The 20,628-nt window shown below is 40.9% G+C and overlaps 1 protein-coding gene across 2 annotated transcripts in view; it reads left to right on the forward strand.

Annotated features, from left to right (window-relative positions):
- Positions 1 to 19,777, forward strand: part of Slamf1 (signaling lymphocytic activation molecule family member 1) — a 36,944-nt gene extending 17,167 nt beyond the window's left edge. Inside the window, exons 4-7 of one of the 2 annotated variants that reach the window (XM_051186288.1) lie at positions 2,894 to 2,989; positions 7,006 to 7,076; positions 13,459 to 13,539; positions 19,712 to 19,777. In XM_051186288.1, the coding sequence (XP_051042245.1) occupies positions 2,894 to 2,989; positions 7,006 to 7,076; positions 13,459 to 13,539; positions 19,712 to 19,741 (278 nt within the window). In that variant the 3' untranslated portion in view covers positions 19,742 to 19,777. Of the gene's footprint in view, positions 1 to 2,893; positions 2,990 to 7,005; positions 7,077 to 13,458; positions 13,540 to 14,782; positions 15,827 to 19,711 lie in introns of those variants that run through there. The other variant, XM_051186287.1, reaches the window with a different exon arrangement.
- Positions 19,778 to 20,628: the final 851 nt, after the last annotated feature.

Below are 20,628 nucleotides of genomic sequence, written 5' to 3' on the forward strand. Positions count from 1 at the left end.
TGAAACAGGCCTCAGAGGGCATGAAATACTCTCTGAGACACAAAGTTATTAATTAGTAGTACAAGCGGAGGTGAGTCCATCTGTCTGGCTTCTAACACCACCAGTCAAAATGATTTGCATTGCAAAGATAAGGGTGGAAAAACACAGGTTCCAACCTATATGACGTAAACTACGTGTGATGCCGAAGTCTTGAGGAGAGGACAGAGTGAGGCTGGAATATTCAGGAAAGGAGACACCGAGGAAGAAGAGTGGCCTGGGCATAGAGCCTGAGCAGATGTGGTGGACAGCTGAAGCATCATCAGGAGGGGGAGGCATCAGAGTCTGTGGCCACTTTCCCAGTGGGACTCCCATATCTAGAGGCCATCACAAGCCTCACACTCTATGGTTCTCACCTTCCCAGCTAGCCACTGATGTCTATAACACTGTATATACATGTTTCCTCAATGTGCAATGAGTGGGCAGGGCAAACTAAACACTATCTGCAGTTCCTTTAAGGTCTTTTTTTTTTTTTTAAGCCATTGGTTTTATTTCTTTAATCCACCAATACATTCATACACATTTTAAAAGGCAGAGAGAAAATTAGAGTTGATAGAAATATCTTTCAAGATGAGGGCCAATTGCCTCTCATATCTGGCAGAAGCTTTTACAACACGAGATGTAGGCAGCAGGTGGGTTGCGTCCTGCTGGGATCCTGGGAAGACAGGATCCCACACAGGGAGCCCCGATCACGTACCTGTAACTGTTGACTTATGTGAGTATGTGGGCAGCAGGGCTGCAGCAGAAGGCCCGGGGAGAAAGGCGGCTTTGGCATGCAAGTCTGTCATCTGTTGTTTTCCAGTTTCAGAGGCATTGCCTTGGTTTTTTGATCTTTTTTGTAAATCTCTTATGAAATTTAGAAGAAATATTATCTTTGGAAATGATATAAATGGTTGAGGTGTTTGGTCTTAAATTAGCCTTTGTTATAGACTTTCTCAAGATAACAAATGCTAGAAGAAGAAAGAGGAATTCTCCCAAAATAGTAAGCGCTACTATCATGGTTTGCTGGACCACAGTGCTTCTCTCCTACCAGGGAGTTTCTCAGTGTGTCCCTGGTACTGGCAGCAAAAATCTGAACCAAGTAGACTCCCAGTCAGACATATATGCACACACACACACATACATACATGCACAGAGGGTTCTCAGCCATCATATACCATTCAGGGTGTCATGTAGAGTAGCTCACAGCTGCCTTCACACTTTGTGTTATACAAAAACAACTCTCTGCTCAGCCCTGTTTGTTCATTCATGTATTCACTTTTAAGGCAGGGCCTCACCCCATAGCCCAGGCTGCCCTTGAACTGTCAGCCCTCCTACCTCAGCCTTCTGAGTGGTGGGACTACAGGCATGAAACACCATACCTAGGTCCTCTTATTTTGGGCTCAATACTGTTGAAATTGGTATTGGGGAGGGTGAAAACATAGATTGCTTGTAAAAGACAATCTGTCATTGCAGTGAGATTCCTTGTGATTGGCTATATGGAAAGTCTAGAAAGAAGGTAATTCTTTCAAGCCCAGAAGGAAACTACTGAGTAACTGCTGGGCTAGGGCCCCCTGTCAGTTCCATGGGACTTCTGTCTAGATTTTCATCACTTCAATTAGCATCTGAATGGTGCCTACAATAACTCTGTTCCTTTGTAACCCACTTAGTTCTTCCTTCCAACTTCTGACATACCCCTCAAAGGTTCAATAACCAGGAAGTTTACTTATTTGTATATATTTAGACTGCTGGGTAGGACGTTTATAAACCCACTTGTCTCTCACAATCATTTTTTTATAAAGTGTCCCTACTCATTAGCGCTAATACCCAGTACTACATTTGTTTCATTAGTAACCCACTGCTTCAAATGGGACCTCACTGCTCACTCCAAGTCCAGGAGTCTCTCTGACTCCCAGAGAGGTTGGCCTTAGTACTCAGCCATGTTTCCTCTCCTATTCCTAGCCCCCAGTTCTTGGTATTCTTCGTTTCCTTACTTATAAAATGGAAAAGAAAAAAATAAAAGTACCCATCCCTTAGGACTGGGTTCTGATTAAATACATTACTGAATAAGATTCACTATTAAAAGCATCTGACTGCAAGTACTTAGCAACTGGTCACTATTTTGTTAGGGAGCCATATGTCTTATTGATTGAGACAAAGGCCTTATTTACTTTTTTCCAAAATGGTGTTCTGGGTTCAAAAGGATTCAGCATAGCAGCTAAAGAGAGAAAGCTACAAAATTTGACTTTATGGTTTCAAGCCTCAGTTAGCCTTGATAATTTAAAATATGACAACAATTGACAGGAAAAAACTACACACTTTTCTTTTAGTTCGGGTCTTGTGGGTTCAACACAGTCATTTGCATCCAAAGGCAATAATAGCACTATTGTGTGTGTGTGTGTGTGTGTGTGTGTGTGTGTGTGTGTGTTTTAAGAAGACAAGCAGATTTCTTCCTCCCAGTTGTCTCATGGGAGTAGCTTGGGGACTTGGGGACAAGCACATGGAACCATCACATCCCTTTTACCAAAAATGGACACATAATACTTTAGAAATTTTAAAATGGAGAAGCACGGCAAGCGATTGTCTTAGGAGAGAAGACAAGTTAACTTTAGACAAGTGGTATTTAAAGAGAAAATAAAGCATTTTATTTAGAAACATCTTTATGAAATTAGAAATGTGAAAGTCAGGGACAGTAAGTGAAGTGAGGGTAAGAAGGTGGACATGGAGAAATCTTAGTGGTCTCTAAAACCATGTAAACAAATGTCTCCCTGGGGAGGCAGATACGGAAACAGACTACAAGGCTCAGTCTTCTCACTTCTGGGTAGGGTATTTTTAAACCCATAGTGCATTTGAGATTTGTCCTTTGAATTTCTTTCAGAGTCAAGCTCATGGCTACCACACGCTGCTGTACTGTTAGGGGTCATTATAGTCATCATCCTGATTCCCACGACAGTAATAATGCTGAAAAAACAAGGTAGGTCTTGCAAGAAGGGTGTCTTAGTGGTTCCCAGTGATAAGTAGAATAGATCTTATACAAGCACAGGTTGCTCTCACTATAAACACAGACTCACTCTCACTGTAGCTTTCTGCCTGGAGCTCCCAGTGAAAAATACTGAATCAATACATCCTCACTCAATTCAGCCCAATTATAGCCCGATGAGCCCATATACCGAGTTAAAGGAATCAGCAGAGGAAAGAACCACAAGTGTCTAAGACAGAAGACATTGGGCAGATAATTTGAATTCAACACTGAGGTTTGGCTTGTACAGAAGACTAAGGGAATTGAAACAGGAGGCATACTCTACTGAGATTTTCTAGGGAAGAGAATTCAGAGAACTCTTGCATCTGTGAAACATGTCCAGGGTAGACTAAAAGCAGTGAGGCTGTGATTCCAAGTTTAAATGCTTGATATTTCTTCACTATCTCAGGGCCATGTGCCCCCTCAGCTGTACTGACTCCCACTCACCCATCTGGATCAGAGCACCCTGACTCAGATGCCTCAGACGCACCTGCCCCCCATTGGCCTTCCCTTGGGGAGCACAGAAACCTATGCTGGTCTATCACCAGGCTAACAGCTCTTGTCATTCTCAAACAGATCAGTGTGTGATCTAACTATGCACAGTCTTCTTAGAAAAGCCCTTACCTCAGCACACTGATGTTGGTTTTGCTTATATAAGAGAGATGTCGAGCACAGCACAGGAGCCTACCTCTGTCTCATTTCCTCCATTAAAGACTTCACCAAGACAGTGGAAGAGGGGCGTGTTATTCAGATAAAACTTCTGTTAAGAGCTAAAGGGGTCTGGGAGTGGACCCACTTAGTTTTCATTATAAGAAAACAGTGAGATACTGTGGCCAAGAAAGCAGATAAAGTTTCCCATGTTAGCCTAGCTAGTGGAGGTATGCTGTTCTTCCATGCCAAATTCCTCACTGCATTCTGCTCAGCACATGGATGAGCTCTGAGGGAGCAGGACTTCCCCTCCCAGCAAAGCCCCACTTCCCTCACCCTCAAAACACATCCCCAGCTTTTCCAGGAACCATTACAATTGTAATCCAGCATCATACAAACCTACACCAAAACCTACATTTAGTCACTACACCCTCCACAGAACATTGCTCAAGAGATTCTCTTGGCAATGTGTAGTGTGTCTTCTCCAGAATGCTGCCAACTCTGATTAGTCTTAAGGTGGTTCTGGCACGTTTGTCCCCAGGAGAATACACTAGTGTAGGCACTGGGCAGTGTGCAGTGAGACAAATCTGTAGTAACAGCTGCTTGCAAGTCTGAGGCAGGAGGATCACTCCAGCCCGTGGAATCTAGTTCAGTCCTGAGCAACAAAGTGAGACCCCCATCCCCAAATAAGCAAATGAACACATGGGACTTTGACCTTAGACGACATCCAAATGTAGAGTTTGGCACTAATGAGCTGTGTAACCAAGCAAACTTTTCACCATCTGCAAAGCGTGGATCTGATGCCTTTTGTGGTATTGCTGTGGAGATTGGCAAGCCAATACACAGATAGTACACAGTGGTTTTCCTGGATGATACATAGGCATACACATACATCTGTAGACAGATCTCTCAATGTGAGTGGATCAATGTTTAAGTCTTAAGGCCCACAGAGGATTATCTCAGGAGATTCTAGAAATGGTACATAGAGAGATTTAAAGTACTTATAGTTATGGTCACAAAAGCAACTTATTGCTTCATGTGAGAGCTAGAAAAAATGGTTTATTCTCTGGCTTTACAACTACAGTATATAAAAAGCTGCACTGAGATGACTTAATCTGTTCAACGCCACACAGCAAATGCCAGTGTTGGCTCTAAGGTTCAGATCTTTTTCTTTACACCCGAAGACTTGGCTAACTTGGAGCCAAGTTGAGCTGGCTCCTGGAAATCTGTTTCTGTACTGAAAAAGAGAAGGGAGGGAGGATCTAAATTATCTTGATTCAGTGATCTTTCTGATCATTTAGAACTGTCCTGCTGTTCTAAACTTCATCCTGATCTGACCTACAAGGTTAAAAGTTCTTAGACTAGAGTCTAGTCTCAATTTGGATACCAGGCTGCACCTAGAGCAAGCAGGTCTCACTCTGAAACACTAGTGGATCTGAAATGAAAGAGTAATATTTCATAGAAATCCCTGGCACCCTTTTCCTACTCCGGGGTGTTTCTGTGAACTTTAAACACTAACCTCAAATTTTTTTCTCTTCATCTGTCTCTCTCTCACTCTGTGTGTGTGTGTGTGTGTGTCTTTCTCTCTCTCCCTCTCTGTCTCTCTGTGTCTCTCTCTCCTCTCTCTTTATCTCTCTCTCTGCCTCTCTGTGTGTCTCTTTCTCTCTCTCCCTCTCTGCATCTCTCTCTGTGTCTCTCTCTCCTCTCTCTGTCTCTCTCTCTCCCTCTCTGCATCTCTCTCTGTGTCTCTTTCTCTTCTCTCTCTCTGTCTCTCTCTCTCTCTCTCTCTCTCTCACACACACACACACCAGTGATATTAGAACCATCAGGCATACCATCCCACAGAGGAAATTTCACTGTAATTCCTTGAACTTCCCCAGTGACTTCCCATCATTTCCTCGCCAAGAGCCACACCCTCTGTTGGAAGCACCTATCACACTCACATCACAGGACTAGGCATTTCTCTACCAAACCCAAGTGTACTTCCTCTCAGTGGTGTGCTCCCAGCTTTTGAAGAGGATTAATGGATTGACATTAAGCAAGTGTGCCCTAAAGACTATGGTTTCTTCTGGGCTGCACTGAGCTCCCATGGTCTCAGCTTAGATCTTGCAGCAGTCCTCTGAAAGTCCTGCACAGGACAGTCCCTTCCTGTTCACATCCTCACCCATGCATGATGCATGCAAGGGAAGTAGTTAAGTGTTAGAAAAGTGGGAAGGCCACTGCAGCATCATGAAGAGCCTCTGAACACATTTGAAGGGACAAGGTCAAGTTATAGAGATGTATGAGTAGCATGGCACTGTTTGTGTAAAAAAGAAGGAAATCTATCAAATATAGCCAATATCTAAAGTGGCGATCCAATATTTAATTGAACTACTATTAAGTAACAATTTTTTTGATTTCACTAGTCACACAGTTCAAGTGCTTGGTTGCTGCTTGTGGCTGTTAGCCTACGCAGAAGGAACATTTATGCCTTCACATAAATCCAGAGATTGACATACAGGATTTATTTTTAATTGGTTACTTCTGAGAATGAAATGGGGCTGGTTAATGAGAGAGAAGGATTTATAAGTTATAATCTTATGTATTTCTATCCAACTTCAATTTTTATGATGAGTTTCTTTATAATTTAAAAAGGAAAATGTAAACGTCATCTAAAAATGAAAATATTTCACAACTCATTAATTTACAGAGACTTCAGGCTCTGGGCCACTTTTCTAGATTGTGAAGGAAAGAATGACACTCCTGACTTGTTTTCCAGATACTTCCAAGTGCATCATCCCACCTATACCACCATCCCACGCACACTAGAAGCCCTCCAGAAATAGGGAGATGAGAAAGCTGTGAATGAAGCAACACATTACCAGCTGGAGAATAGGAGACATGCTATGCATAGCCAGCTATGGCCTCAGAAAACCTAGAACCCTATTAGGAGAGCAGATATGCACAAAAATAGAGATTAAAGTAGCTGAATTGTACAGCAATTAAATAATACACAAAGCTGGGAGTCACAGCACACATTGGACATTTGCTATCTGCTAGTATGACTGATGTAAAAGCTTTGTAAGTATTATCTCATTTAATGTCTACAATAGTTCTATGACATGGGCATTTCAAATTCTATTTGACATTAAGGCCACAGGTCTAGACAGATGAAGTAACCAATCCAATGTGATAAACAAATGAATAGAGGCTGGGATTTGGCACCGCGTTCCTGTGGTGGTGATGGGAGGGAGGGAATAGAAAGTGTATAATAAAGGCCAGACAGTACTGAGCTGTGCTCATGCTGAGGACTAGAGGAAGATAACCACTGTGTCTCTTTACAGGTAAACGAAACTGCCAGCCACCAGTGGAAGAAAACAGCCTTACAATTTATGCCCAAGTACAGAAATCAGGGGTAAGTTCCATGCTCTTCTTGGGGCATACTCAGACTGGGCCCCTTGCATACATCCACAGTTCTGCAGGGGTTCCAGAGTAGATGAAATTAGGGAAGCAGAAGTCAAGAATAAGAGCTCCCCTAAAAATTGTTGAACACACATCACTGGAACTCTGTATTGTTTGAAATAATAGAAAACACTGAGCAACTGATCAACTGCTTCTTCATCATAATGAGATGAAGTTATAAACACACAACAGTGGACTCTTTCCAGCTCTGGCATTCTGGGAGTATATACAGCATGTCCTCTGACTCCCTTCTTGCAGGGTGCAGGCTTAGGGAAAGAGGGGGAGATGTGGAAAAGCTAATGTGTGGCATGCTGGCCCGAATCAAATGAAAGCATCTTCACAGTACAATCAAGGTGAGAAAGGGAAGATATTGAGAATTCCAGTCAGTGTGGGGCTCAAACGAAGGGTAACATATTGAATGGAGAGGAGAGAAAAACAAAACGGAGGTAGCATGACCACTGAACCAAGAAGGGAGTGATGGGAAGATATGAGACATGATAGAGTCAGGGAACAGATATGTTAGCAGTAAGAGATAAGAGGCCTACATAGATCCTCAATAGATTTGTTATTTTCCAGACATACTTAATTCTAAGGGATTTTTAGCCCATATTTGGCTATTTAGGATGGTGGGAGAGGCATATTCTTGAGTAAATGTTATGAGGGTAAAGATAATTGCTTAATAATACAATACATTCATTTCTGAGGTCCATTTCTGAGGACCAGGAGACAGTCCTGGTCAGGTACCTTTCTGCTGCCTGTGATGGTCTAGTGGGCTTATTGCATCATTGTCTTAGATAGGGTTTTATTGCTGTGAAGAGACACCATGACCACAGCAAACTCTTATAAATGAAAACTTTTAATTGGAGCCACCTTACAGTTCAGAGGTTTAGTACATTATCATGGCATGTAGGCAGACATGGTGCAGGAGAAGGACCTGAGAGTTTTATATCTTGATCTGAAGGCAGTAGGAAATGAACTGTCTCACTGGGCACGGCTTGAGCATATATGACACCTCAAAGCCTGCCTCCACAGGGACACACTTCCTCAACAAGGCCACACCTAATCCAACAAAGCCACACTTCTTAATAGTATCACTCCCTATGGGGGCCATTTTGTTTCAAACCACCACAATCATCATAGACTCCTATTAATAACAAACCTCAAAAAATAAACTCCATGTAAAGACATGAGAGCCCCACTGATACCCTCTCATCCAAATGTTCACTTAGCTGAGGCTTAGTGTATTTGTCTTTTAGAATCAGTTTCTCAAGTACTACAAAATGGAAAAAAAAAGAAAAAAAGGATTCCATCAAACCTATTGACCTACTTTGAGAAGAAATTACATCTTTCAGTTTGAGTCTTCCCCTGTAAAACACCACCCACATGAAGCAACAGGACATGGCCAGTTCCTCCAAGAACACCTCAGTACCACAATTCTCCAACTCCTCCCCAGAGATAACCACTATCCTGGCTTCTAGAAATATGAGTTATGTATTTCTTTTCTTGAGCCTCATAAAAGTAGAATCTGTCAGTATCTTTATTTGCATCTCATCATAAATTCATGCATGTGTTTGAACTCAGGATGTATACATTCTCATTGGCTTATCGGTGTGTGAATGTGCTGTTTTGGAATATATTTATCCAGTTGGCTACTAATCAGCATTTGGTTATTTCCATTTTGAGGTCATTATGAAAACTACAGTAATGAAATTCATATGAATGTCTTCTGATGAATATGTCAACATATTCTTGTTTGGCACATACCTAGAAATAGATTTGCTGAAAGATACAGTATATGGATTCTCCAATTGACTGGTTAAGACCAAATTGTTCTTCAAAGTTGGTATCAACTTACTTTTCCAATAAATGAACTTTAATAGTTGTACTTGCTAGCCAAAATTTGTCCCCATCAGCCCTTTTATTTTATCTGTGCCAGTAGGGGGGGTCTTATTATGATTTTGTTTTTCTGATAAGTAACAACTTTTCATGTGTTTATTGCCATATTAAAAATCACTGGACTTTCAAATCTCATGCCCATTTATCTTTGAGTTTTAGACCTTTAGAAGTGAGCCCTTTAGAGGTTAGATCCATATCATGTGTGGCTTACCTTTGTAATTTCTCAGCAAAACCTACTGATAAAGAACACTTCTTAATGTCAGGCTAGAACAATTTGGTAACCTCTTCCTTTACAGTTACTTTTTATAATCTGTCTGAGAAATGTTTTTCAGTCCTAGGCAGTAAAAATGCTCTTCTGGCATCCTCTTTCACATTTATTTATTATACACTTGGAAAATATGTTTGAGGTTTGTGTAAGAGAGACCAAGTTTCACTTTCTTCCAATATGGATATATTCTACTGGATATTTGTTGCACAGGCTCTTCCCTGACTGCCATGTCCTATTTATTATAATTTGAGGGCATGTATATATGGTCCTGTTCGATGTTCTGTATTCTGCTCAATTGTCCATTGGCTGAACTGTCTTGATTAGAAATATAAATTGTGATATCTGATAAAAATGAGTCTTCCCTTTTGTTCTTTTTCTTCAAAAGTTCTTGACTAGTTCTGGTGCTTTGATATATAGCTCAAAATCAGTTTGTTGAACCCTCTCACCAAATCTTTCTAATATGTTAATTAGCACCAAATAGGCCAATGAGGACAGTAAACATCTTTATTGTTTAAAATTTTTCTTTATCCTTTCTTTAAGTCTTATTTAGTTTTTCTAAATGATTTTCTATAGTTGTCCAAATACTGCTGTATCATTTTAATTTGTCAATTGGTCTTTTATATCTTAGAACATTATCAGTATCACCTCTTTCAAAAATGTTAGTCTCTAGTTACTATTGACATATCAGTTTTTATACTGACTTTATAATAACAACATTGCTGAATTAATTCATAAGTTCTCATATTTGTTTGCAGATGACTTGGGTTTTCCCCTACACCACTGTATCATCTCCAAAGGATTAGTTTTTCATTTATAAACCACATCACTCTACCTGCTTTCCTTTGCCCTATTTCACTGGCTGGGGTTTTGCAGTTTCGCACCTGATAGCAAATAGAAGTAGTGGCAATGACATGACCCTAAAGCTCCAGATTTGAAATGAAATATACCATACTATACCACTATTAAGTATGACTTTTGCTGAAGTTTTTCTAGTGAGCTTTTTACAGCATCAAACATATTGTCAGGGCCTAGAGATTACTCCAGGGTTAGGAGTGTATACTGTTTTTATGGAAGACTTGGGTTCAGTTCCTAGTCTGAGAACTTACATCTACCTGCAACACCAGCTCCAGGGGGTGCCATACCCTCCTCTGGCCTTGGCCAGCACTTGCTCTCATGTGCATGATCCTCCACACAGTTAGTCAGCATCCCAACACATATACAATTAAAGTAAGATTTTTTAAAAAAAAATATTGTCAGGCTAGGCATGGAAGTCCATTCCTGTAATCCTAGCACTCAGAAGACAGTGGCAAGAGGATCAAAAATTCAAGGCTAGCCTGGATTATACCAACAGGGCTACCTGCCTGTCTCAAAAAAAAAAAAAAATTACAGAAAGAGAGAATATTGTCTGGGACTAGAGATTATATATCAGTGATAAAGTGCCCTGGCTTCAGTTCCAGCACTGGAAGAAAGCACACACACACACACACACACACACACACACACACACACACTCACATACACACATGCACGCACACACACACACACACACACACACACACACAGTTTCTGGGTGAAACTGGCCTGTCATCCTCCTTCGTCATAACAACTCTGTGAGGTTTTGGTATCATGATTACACTAATCTTACAAGTGATGATGACTTGTATTCTTTCAGTCAGACTTTCATAGCAAATTATTACAAACTCGATGGCTTAAGCAACCAGAATTTAGCTTACTTCCATTCTGGAGACCATTGATCCCAAATGAAAGTGGCCTGATGGATGGCAGGACCCCAAACCCTCTGAAATCTCCTGGGATGAACCTTTACCTCAGTGTGATCTGATGGCTCCAAACTTCAGCATCTGTTGGTTTGCGGTTGCACCACAATTCCTGCCTCCATCTCCTTGTAATGCTGTTGTCTGTGCTCTGCCTCTCCCTTTCCACCCCTCAGAGCATCCTACACTAGATGTGTGTGGGCCCACACTGACCCAGTGACCTCACCTCAATGTTCTTACTATCTGTCTTATCTACGCCTCTGCCGAGGCCCTAATGCCACAAAAGGGCACACCCTGATTCTAGTGGCACAGATCTTTTCTCGGTCACATTTCAGCTCACCAACAGAAATATTTTCTTCCTGTGACTTTGAAAATGTTTTGGTGGGGTTGATCATATTTCTTACCTTATATATTTGGCAGAACTTTTAGATGATAGTCTCACTGACATTAGAGTATCTTTTATCATTCTACTTTCTTCAGTATTTCAATAACTATTTTCTCTGTTTTTAGTGGATATCCTAGAAATTATAAAATACATCCTTGAGTTCTTAATCTGTTTTTGTTTTGTTTTTTGTTTTTGTTTTGTTTTTGTGGTTTTTATTGTTGTTTTTCTAGACAGGGTTTCTAGCCTTGGCTGTCCTAGAACTAGCTGTGTAGACCATCCTGGATTCAAACTCACAACAGATTTGCCTTCTTCTGTCTCCCAAATGCTGGGATTAAAGGCATGTGCCACCATTGTCAAGCACATCCCTGACTTATTAATACACATTTGTTCCTTTTATTTTTTATGCCCTAAAACAATACTTTAGCGATATTATAATTTTGCACCTTTATTTATGTTCTATTTTTATTGCTTTTTAAATCATATAATTTTAAATATATAAGACATTATTATTATTTTATATATCAATATGTACAGACTTACCTACATCCTTGAAATTCCTTTCATTTTTATATCAGTACAAAGATAATAACAGATAATTATTCAAAGATTAGCATTTCTTTTGTTTTCATCATTACAGCTGTACAATATCTTTATATAAAGCATAACATCCAGGTGTCATGTTGCACACCTTAAATCCCAGCACTCAGAAAGCAGAGGTGATGGGAGATGACATTCTATATATGTTTCTCATACTGGTTTAATGAATAAAGCACTGTTGGCCAATAGAAAAGCAAGATAGGCGGGACTAGGAGAGAAGGAGGAAAGAGGAAGTAGTAGGGAGGGGTCAAAATGGAGAGACTGGGGAGATGAAACGTTGGCCCCTTTCCCCAGTAATAAAACCACGTGGAAATACTAGATTAGCAGAAATGGGTTAATAATTAAGACAGAGCTACCCAATAAGAAATTAGTACCTGGCCAACAGCATCATGTCAAATACAGAGTCTCTGTGCATTATTTGGGGCTGGCGTGGCGGAACAAAACCAGGCGTCGGGCGGAAAAACCATACTCTTTACATAGAGGCAAGTGGATCTCTATGAGTTTGAGGCAAGCTTGGTCTACATAAGCAGTTCCAGTCCAGCCAAGACTTCACAGTGAGACCCTGTCACAAAAAAAGTGAAAGTGGAACATAATAACATAGAAAATTGGTTTAACAACTGATGGTTGTCTTGTAGGAACCACTCCAGGACTTACCATGACTCCTGCCTTACACTGTTATTTCAAGGGCCTCCATTCACAAAATGTAGCAAAAATAACTTATACACCCGATGTTGCTCAACGTGGTATCTCTGGAAATGTGAAAATCCATGCCTCTAACTGAAGACACAAGAAACAAAAATGTGCTATATTGTTAAAACTTTGTTTACAGTAAATTCCTTATACCTAGATAAAAATATTAAAGGGAAATTCAACAACATTGCTTCAAGACAACTCCGGGTGATTTTTAGAACTCTCTTCTTTGTAAAATTTCCCAATTGAATGCAGAACATATAAATTATTTGCCCCACCCTCCATCCCTATATTTAGGTCTGGTCACACTAAAATTCCCCCAACCAGGAACAGAAGCAAAGAGCGCACCTGTGAATGGAAGTTGATTAATAAAGTGTTTCCATCTGCTCTTCACCCATCTCACCCTTAATCAGACATTTTTCATTAAATTAAAATTTTCTATAAACCGTGGTGTCTAAGAAATGTGTAGCAATTGAGATGAACATTTCATTTCTGGAGTGCAAATAAGGAATGATGTTGCCCTGGGAGGCTGTAAGCCCCAAGAGGTCACTCTGGGAGTGGCTAGCAAAGCAAACTCCAGGGAAGTTTTGGAGAATTCTCACCAGGGAGGAAGTTAGAGCAGCTAGTAACTAAGGAGCTTTTGAACTTGAGCTGCTTTTCTGTGGGTCAAATCTGGTGGGACCCAGCTTTCTGCTCAACTAATCTGTTTTCTCTGCTTCTCTTATAGCCTGTAGAGGAGAAACTTGATGCTCTGACAGATCAGGACCCCTGCACCACCATTTATGTGGCTGCCACAGAGCCTGTCCAGGTGAGGCACCTCTTCCCTGAAAGTCTGGTGAGAGGCAGAGAAGAAGAGGAGGAAGGTTTATGAAGTGAATCATACTGTGAGTGGTGAACTAGGAGTGTGGTCTAGTAAGAAATAGCTACAGCCATGGTTAATTAGAACTCACACAAAACCCTTGATTTGGGCTCACAGACCGTGAGTCACTATCTACTGACTGGTGTTTCTCTGAGAGTCATCCAAGGACCACATCTGAGACACCTGGCATACTGGTTCGTGTGAACAAAGAACAGTTGCCACTTCTCTCATCCCCATTTGGGTCTCACTAGCCCCTATAAAACTCAATAATTAGACCTCTTTTGGCTTCCCCAAACTGTACCCTGGACAGACAGTAAGAGGGAGGGAAGGCAGATGGAGAGGGAGAAAGGAACTGTTGAAGAATTCAGTGATGGTTATTTTTGGTTGTCAGCTTGATTGGATTAAGAGGTCCCTAAGAAATTGGTGAAGCACAGCTTTGGTGTGTCTTCAGGGCATTTCCAGGGGCAAGGGATGGTGAGGGTTCTTACCTGTTTGACAGGTTCCTGATCCATGATGTACTTATAACATAACCAACAGAACCATACTGTTAGGAAGTGGTGAGGCCTAGCTGGAGGAAGCCCACTCACTGTGTCCTTGAAAGAGGATATGCACTGCTCTAGTCTCCTTTGGTATCCCTCTTGTTTCCTAAGGATAGGATGTGAGCTCTCTTGTCTCGTTCCCTCCCCCTCCCACTCTCTTTGCCCTATGGGAGGGCTGTTAACTATTTTTTTAAAAATTACTGTGACCAAAATACCTAAGAGAACAACGTGAAGGGAGATTTATTTGGGTTTACAGTTTTGGAAGATTCGGTCTATCACGTGATGATGATGTGGCAGAATGGAGCATGGCAGATGTCCTGATTTAAGGGAGTTTCTTCCAGAGGAGGGAAGGGAGTGGAGAAGAGGGAGGAGGAGGGAGGGAAGTGCAAGGCCAGTCTTCAGACAACAGGAACAAATCTCTCATCTCCTTGGTGGCACACATGTGCTTGGAGGAGAGATATAGCCCCACTTGCTGGTAGGCACTTGGAGACCCGAGTGCTGACTCTAGCGATGTCCAGACTGTGCCAGACTCGAGGCAAAGTGCCATGCTACATGAACTCTAAGGCTTTCTTTTTCTCAGGGAATGCTGCTTTGTTCACTCCTTGTCAACCTCTCCCCTCTGCTCCTCCACTCATGAACTTCTTTGCCCACAGGAACCAAACCCCACCACAGTCTATGCCAGTGTGACACTACCAGAAAGCTGACCCTCAGAAACCCAGTGAAAGGACTTTTTGATGGAAGATGGAAAAAAAATCAAAACACACACTGAACTTGGCCCTAGGTTCAAAGTTCTCTGTGACAGAAACTGCACATCTATACCCATCTCCAGTCAGTCCCCCGGTGATAGATCTGCACAGGCGCACCTGCGGAGTAGACAAGGACGTGAGACTTCCCAAGCAGGCAACCTGCTCTGCAGCTCACACAGACATGGAGCAGAGATCCCTTGACACAGCATTCCATCTTTGCCTTGCAGATAAAATAGACGATGTGAGTTCAAACATCTCATTCTCTTCTGGGTTAGATAACAAAATCCAAAGACAAAAAAGCCAGGATGTGAAACATCTGTCTCAGATGGCTGAGTACAAGGCACAAAGTCTGGAGATGTTCTCATTTCAGCTCTCTGTGCTTTATTCTGGAAGCTGATCCAGATCGCCTCAAGACCTGATCAAGGCTCTGTGCCTCAGTTTCCCTCTCATTCTCCGGATGAAGAGGGAATGAAGCAACGTTTGAAGAATGAATTCTTTGTTGCCTGAGGTCCTTCTATAAAAGGACTAGTATTTTATTTGCAAAACTCAAGCTAGTAAGCTAAAACTTTGAAAGACGGCATGGAAACTATCCAATGTTCCTTACCGTGTAGTTCTGTCGAAATCGAAGCAGCATGTGTTTGGTAATGCTGTTATAAAAAGTAACCTGGGATACTCAGAGGAACTTGTCCCAGGGAGGTTTTTCACTTCTTCAAAGAACTTTTAAAACTAAGTTCTCTGTTTACTCCCTTGATTAAAAAAAAAAAAAAAAAACCCAGGATCCTCAAGATTCTTCCTCCCTTGGTTCTGAACTCATTTTATAACCCAGGTCTCCTGTGGAACTGCAGGTCTACCGGTACCGGGCGCTCCTATTCACTGCATACCTCTTTATACTAAATTTATCTTCAAATAGAAAATTAAATTATTTTGAATAAACGGTTTCAAATGATTAAATGTTCAATCATTTATATAACAAGTTGTAAGCAGAAGTAAAGTCCTATCTTCTTCATGTTGCCTGTCCTTAGAGAGGCCAGCTTTCAACTTTACTGTACTTCTTTTACAACTTTGGAAAATACTTTAAGTAATAACTGCTGTTATTGGGGAGAGAGTCTCACTGAATAGTAGTACTTGCTTTTCAAATATCAGGAACTTGGTGCAAACTCCTAGCATCCATGTAAAAAGATGGGCATGGATGAGTGCCTGTATTACAGAGACAGACAGGTCCTAAGACCTTGATGGTGACCTGGCCCAACCTGTCATAAATATCAAGTCCCCTGAGAGTAACAAAGGAAGACTTTGACATCCTCCCATGATGTTTGTGAGCACAGCCACTCACATGCCCATAACCACATAGACATACACACACACACAAAAATACATACACCTACACATGCATAAAAAACTGATTGTATCATTCCATAACAAAGAACACCAACTGCCCAGCTCAAAACTCTGATGTCCCATTCCCCTGTACCTTTTTGTATTTAGACAATTTAAGTATAAATCCTGTTGCTCTCTGTATCCTATCTTGTGGTATTAACTTCTATAAAATGGTTTCTAATTATAATCCAAAAAAGCTAATTTTGTATTTTTTATATAAAAAAAGAGTTAGTTGGTTCAAATAACTACAAGGATATTCTGAAAACCCTTCCTTATTAGTTTTAGGGTTCTCTAGAGTAACAGAACTTAAAGAATGAACAGAGAGAGGGGGATTTATCAGAATGACTTACAGGATGCAGTCCAGCCAATCCAACAGTAGTTGGCAGTGAATGAAAAGTCCAAGAACCCAGTTGTTGCTCGGTTCACAAGGTTAGTTGTCTCATCATTTTCAGTAAATGTTGGAATCCTGAAGAAGTAGGTTGTAAAGCCAGTAAATGGATGGACTTGCTAACAAGGGTAGAATAAGCAGGCAAAGAGCAAAAGTTTCCTTCTATCATGTCCTTATAAGGGCTTCCAGCAAAAGATGGGGTTCAGATTAAAGTTCCGTCTTCCAACTCAAGATCTGGTTCAAAGGTATGTGTCTTCCCACTTCAGATCTGCATCAGAGGTGTGTGTCTTCCTACCTCAAAGATCCAGACCAGAAATGGATTCACACAAGGAAAAATAATCTCTCACAGGTGTGCCCTCCATTTCTGGATTGTAGGTCAATCCAGATATAGTCAAGTTGACAACCAAGAATAGCCATCACACTTCTTTGAAAGCAAAGAGGATAAGGAAAGAATGGGCTATGGTTAGGGCCATCTAAAATGGCAAAGCTACTCTAGGGATTGCAAGGCTACATTGGTGCTACTATTTTGTAACCATTGTCTACAACACTGAGCATAGACCACTGCCTTTTGCTTTTGCTGCACTAGTAACATATTAGTAGTTGTTATTGTTGATTGTCCATCACCAAAATGACTGCTCCTTCCTTCATCTTTTCCTTTCTAGCTTCTAATTCAAAGTTTGATACTTCAGAATAGCCAAGCCATGTCCTCATCTTACACCACCAAAGGAAGTTACAAATCTGGAAACTTCTACTTTTGTAGTGGCTGGTAAACTTTTATGAATTAGAAAGATCTCCAAACAGAAGTGAGGCTTCGATGTCAGACAGACCAAAAATTGTTCACTATATGCCCTTGTATAATCTTGGACCAAAGAATTTTATTAATTCTTTGAAAATATCATATATGTACAACATATTTTGATTGTATCCATCCAAACAGCCTTCCTACAATTCCTCTAAAGACCCACCAACCCATTTTCCTTCTGACTCAATGCCCTCTTTTTTATTACTGAATCCAGTTAGTGCTTACCAGATGAGAATGTGTACTGAGTCATGCACTGGAGCATGGGCAACCTATCAAAGACCACATGCTCTAAAGAAAATTAACTCCTCCCTCAGTGGCCATCAATCGTCAACAACTCGTCAACTAAGGATGGAGCTTTGGAAGATCCCTCTCTCCATGATGAAATTTTGACTGGTTTGATCTTGTGCAGGCCTTATGCAGACAGCCACAGCTTCTTGTGAATCAATGTTTACATCAACTATATCATGTCTGGAAGACTAGCTGTCTATTCTGAAAACCATAGAGAAACTTAGAACTGGGATGTATAAAGCCTAGAGTTACAAGCTCTCATTCATTTACTGCAATCCAGGCAGCTATAGAAGATTAGCTCCTAACACTTGAGTTTTTGCTATGGCTGATGGAGATGCAGAAACCAAGGAGATTCTATTTCCAAACTTTCCTGAATCCCTAGACTCCAGACCTCATTGAGGATGGGGACTATGTTTTAGAGGTATTCTTTTTGGCCAACCATCCAACAGTGCTTGGCCTTCCCATCCCCCACCCTTGCAAACTAGGCCTTCTTGGTACTACATTTGTGTGCTTCCGTCTTCTCTGAATGGCCCTGACTGAGTTAAACTCACCTTTCCCTCAGGCTGACAGTATTAAAGCAGAAACTACAATGACAGAATTCCCCAGGTTGTTCTTCCAACATTGTTTTCAATAGACCAAACATCTGAATTCTGTAGAAGTCAGGAGGAACAAACCCATTCTCAGTTTTAAGAAGCTAATACTCTGACGCCTGGGTGGAGTCCTCTGCTTCTTTTGGAGTCACACAGCCTGTATGTGATGGTAACAGGATACACATGTTGGCTGGGAAGACACTGGGTGCTCATATGCCCCCTAAAATTTATGGGTTTCCTATTTTTTAAAAATGTCCTTCTATGTATCCAATGTCAGCTTTGAATTCCCAGTTCCCTGATTCAGCCTTCCAATTTGCAAGAATTATAGGTGTGTGTTTATAGTTCTACTTTGAGGAAGTTAATAAAATATAGTTAATCCACCATGAGAGGCTCACTTCGGTCTTACATTTTTTTTTAGTATGACAGTGTAACTGGGCATGTACCCATGACTCCATATCCTTGTCTGTGAACACCTAAGGTGGCTGCTTTGGTAAAAATAAGTTGTGAGGCTTTTTCTTCCCCAAGAGAGTGGACAAGAGTGTGCCCAGGGCCTCCCCCTCTACCAAAACTCGGGGTCCACTCTCTTTATAGAGGATAGAACTGTGTCTAAAGAGCATTTGATTTTTTGTCACTGTCACAGTAATTCCTTTCTCTGAATTCCCCGCCAAAACACACACACACACACACACACACACACACACACACACACACACACACACACAAACTCTATAAATTCCCCTTGTAGAAGAATCTGGGTCCAGATTCTCAAATGACATTTGGGGCTGGGCAAATTTTTGTAGTGACATTTTGTCCTGTCAATTTAACATCATCCTTGTGCTCTTACCCACTGCCAGTACCATATCCTCTATTCCCCCTTTCTATGAGTGAAGATAATATTCAAAGGTAGGACACTGCCTATGGTATGAGGCCCTGAATTTGAACCCCAACAATGAAAAAAATCAGTGACCCTGGATATTGCTAGATTTTGCCAAGTGGACAAAATACCCAGTTGAGAACCATTGACTCCCTGGACCTTTACTTAGCTTATAATAAACTAAACACACCATATTAGTCAGGATTCTCTAGAATAATAGAATTTATAGATTGAATATATATATATACATATATATTATAATAAATATATATGGGGGATTTATTATAATGACTTACAGGCTGTGGTCCAGCTAATTCATCAATGGCTGACTTTGAATGGAAAAATCTAAGAATCCTGTAGCTATTCAGTCCACAAGGTTGGATGTCTCAGCTGGTCTTCAGTAGATGCTAGAAGATTGAAGAAGTAAGCTCTAATGCCAGTGAAGGAATGAATGTGCAAGTAAGATAGAAGTAAGCAGGCAAAGAGCAAAAGCTTCTTTCTGCCATGTCCTTTTTAGGTATTTAGCAGAAGGTGTGGCCCAGATTAAAGGTATGTCTTCTCTCCTCAAGAACAGGATTAAAGGTATGTCCTTTCACAGTTTGAAAGATCTGGAAAAGGTGTGGTGTGTGTGTGTGTGTGTGTGTGTGTGTGTGTGTGTGTGTGTGTGTGTGTGTGGTGTTCCTAACTCAAAGACTTAGATTAGAAGTGGATTTTCCAGCCAGGCAATGGTGGTGCTTGCCTTTAATCCTAACACTCAGGAGGCAGAAGCAGGTGGATGTCTCAGTTCTAGGCCAACCTGCTCTACAGAGCTAGTTCTAAGACAGCCAAGGCTGCAACCTTGTGTACAAAGAAACCCTGTCTCAAAAAAGAAGTTGATTTTCCTACTTCCAATGAGGAAAAAAAAATCTCTCACAGGTGTGCCCTCTGTCTGAGGGTTTAGTTCTAGGTGTAGTCAAGAATATTCTTGACAACAAAGGACATCACAAGTCCACCCTTTGTCAACTTGACACACAATTATATCTCCTGTTTGTGATTAATTTTCAAATAAAAACAATAACCAGGTCATAATAATGCCTAAACATAATATAACATGAATGACTAACATGATATAGTTATCTCCCATACAACCACAAATACATTACAAATTTAGAATAGGTGGCAATGTCCCTTAAAGGGTATTCTTTTAGTATCTCACACTTAATACAATAACCACTAGTATTCTCTTAAATGATGTTACATCACATGATAAAGAAATTGAGGAAAGAAAACACAAATGCATTCTTAAGAAAATATAACAGAAACACTCATGTCAACTATAATTTATAACCCTCATTTCTGTAACTGGTCAGGCCTTAGCTAATATGTATAACTACCTTTCTCTACTCCCATTCTGTATTTCCTCCACACTTGGTGAGAAACTCAGTAGGCCTTGGC

This window comes from Phodopus roborovskii, unplaced genomic scaffold (assembly GCF_943737965.1).
Source record: "Phodopus roborovskii unplaced genomic scaffold, PHOROB, whole genome shotgun sequence".
Classification (NCBI taxonomy): Eukaryota; Metazoa; Chordata; class Mammalia; order Rodentia; family Cricetidae; genus Phodopus; species Phodopus roborovskii.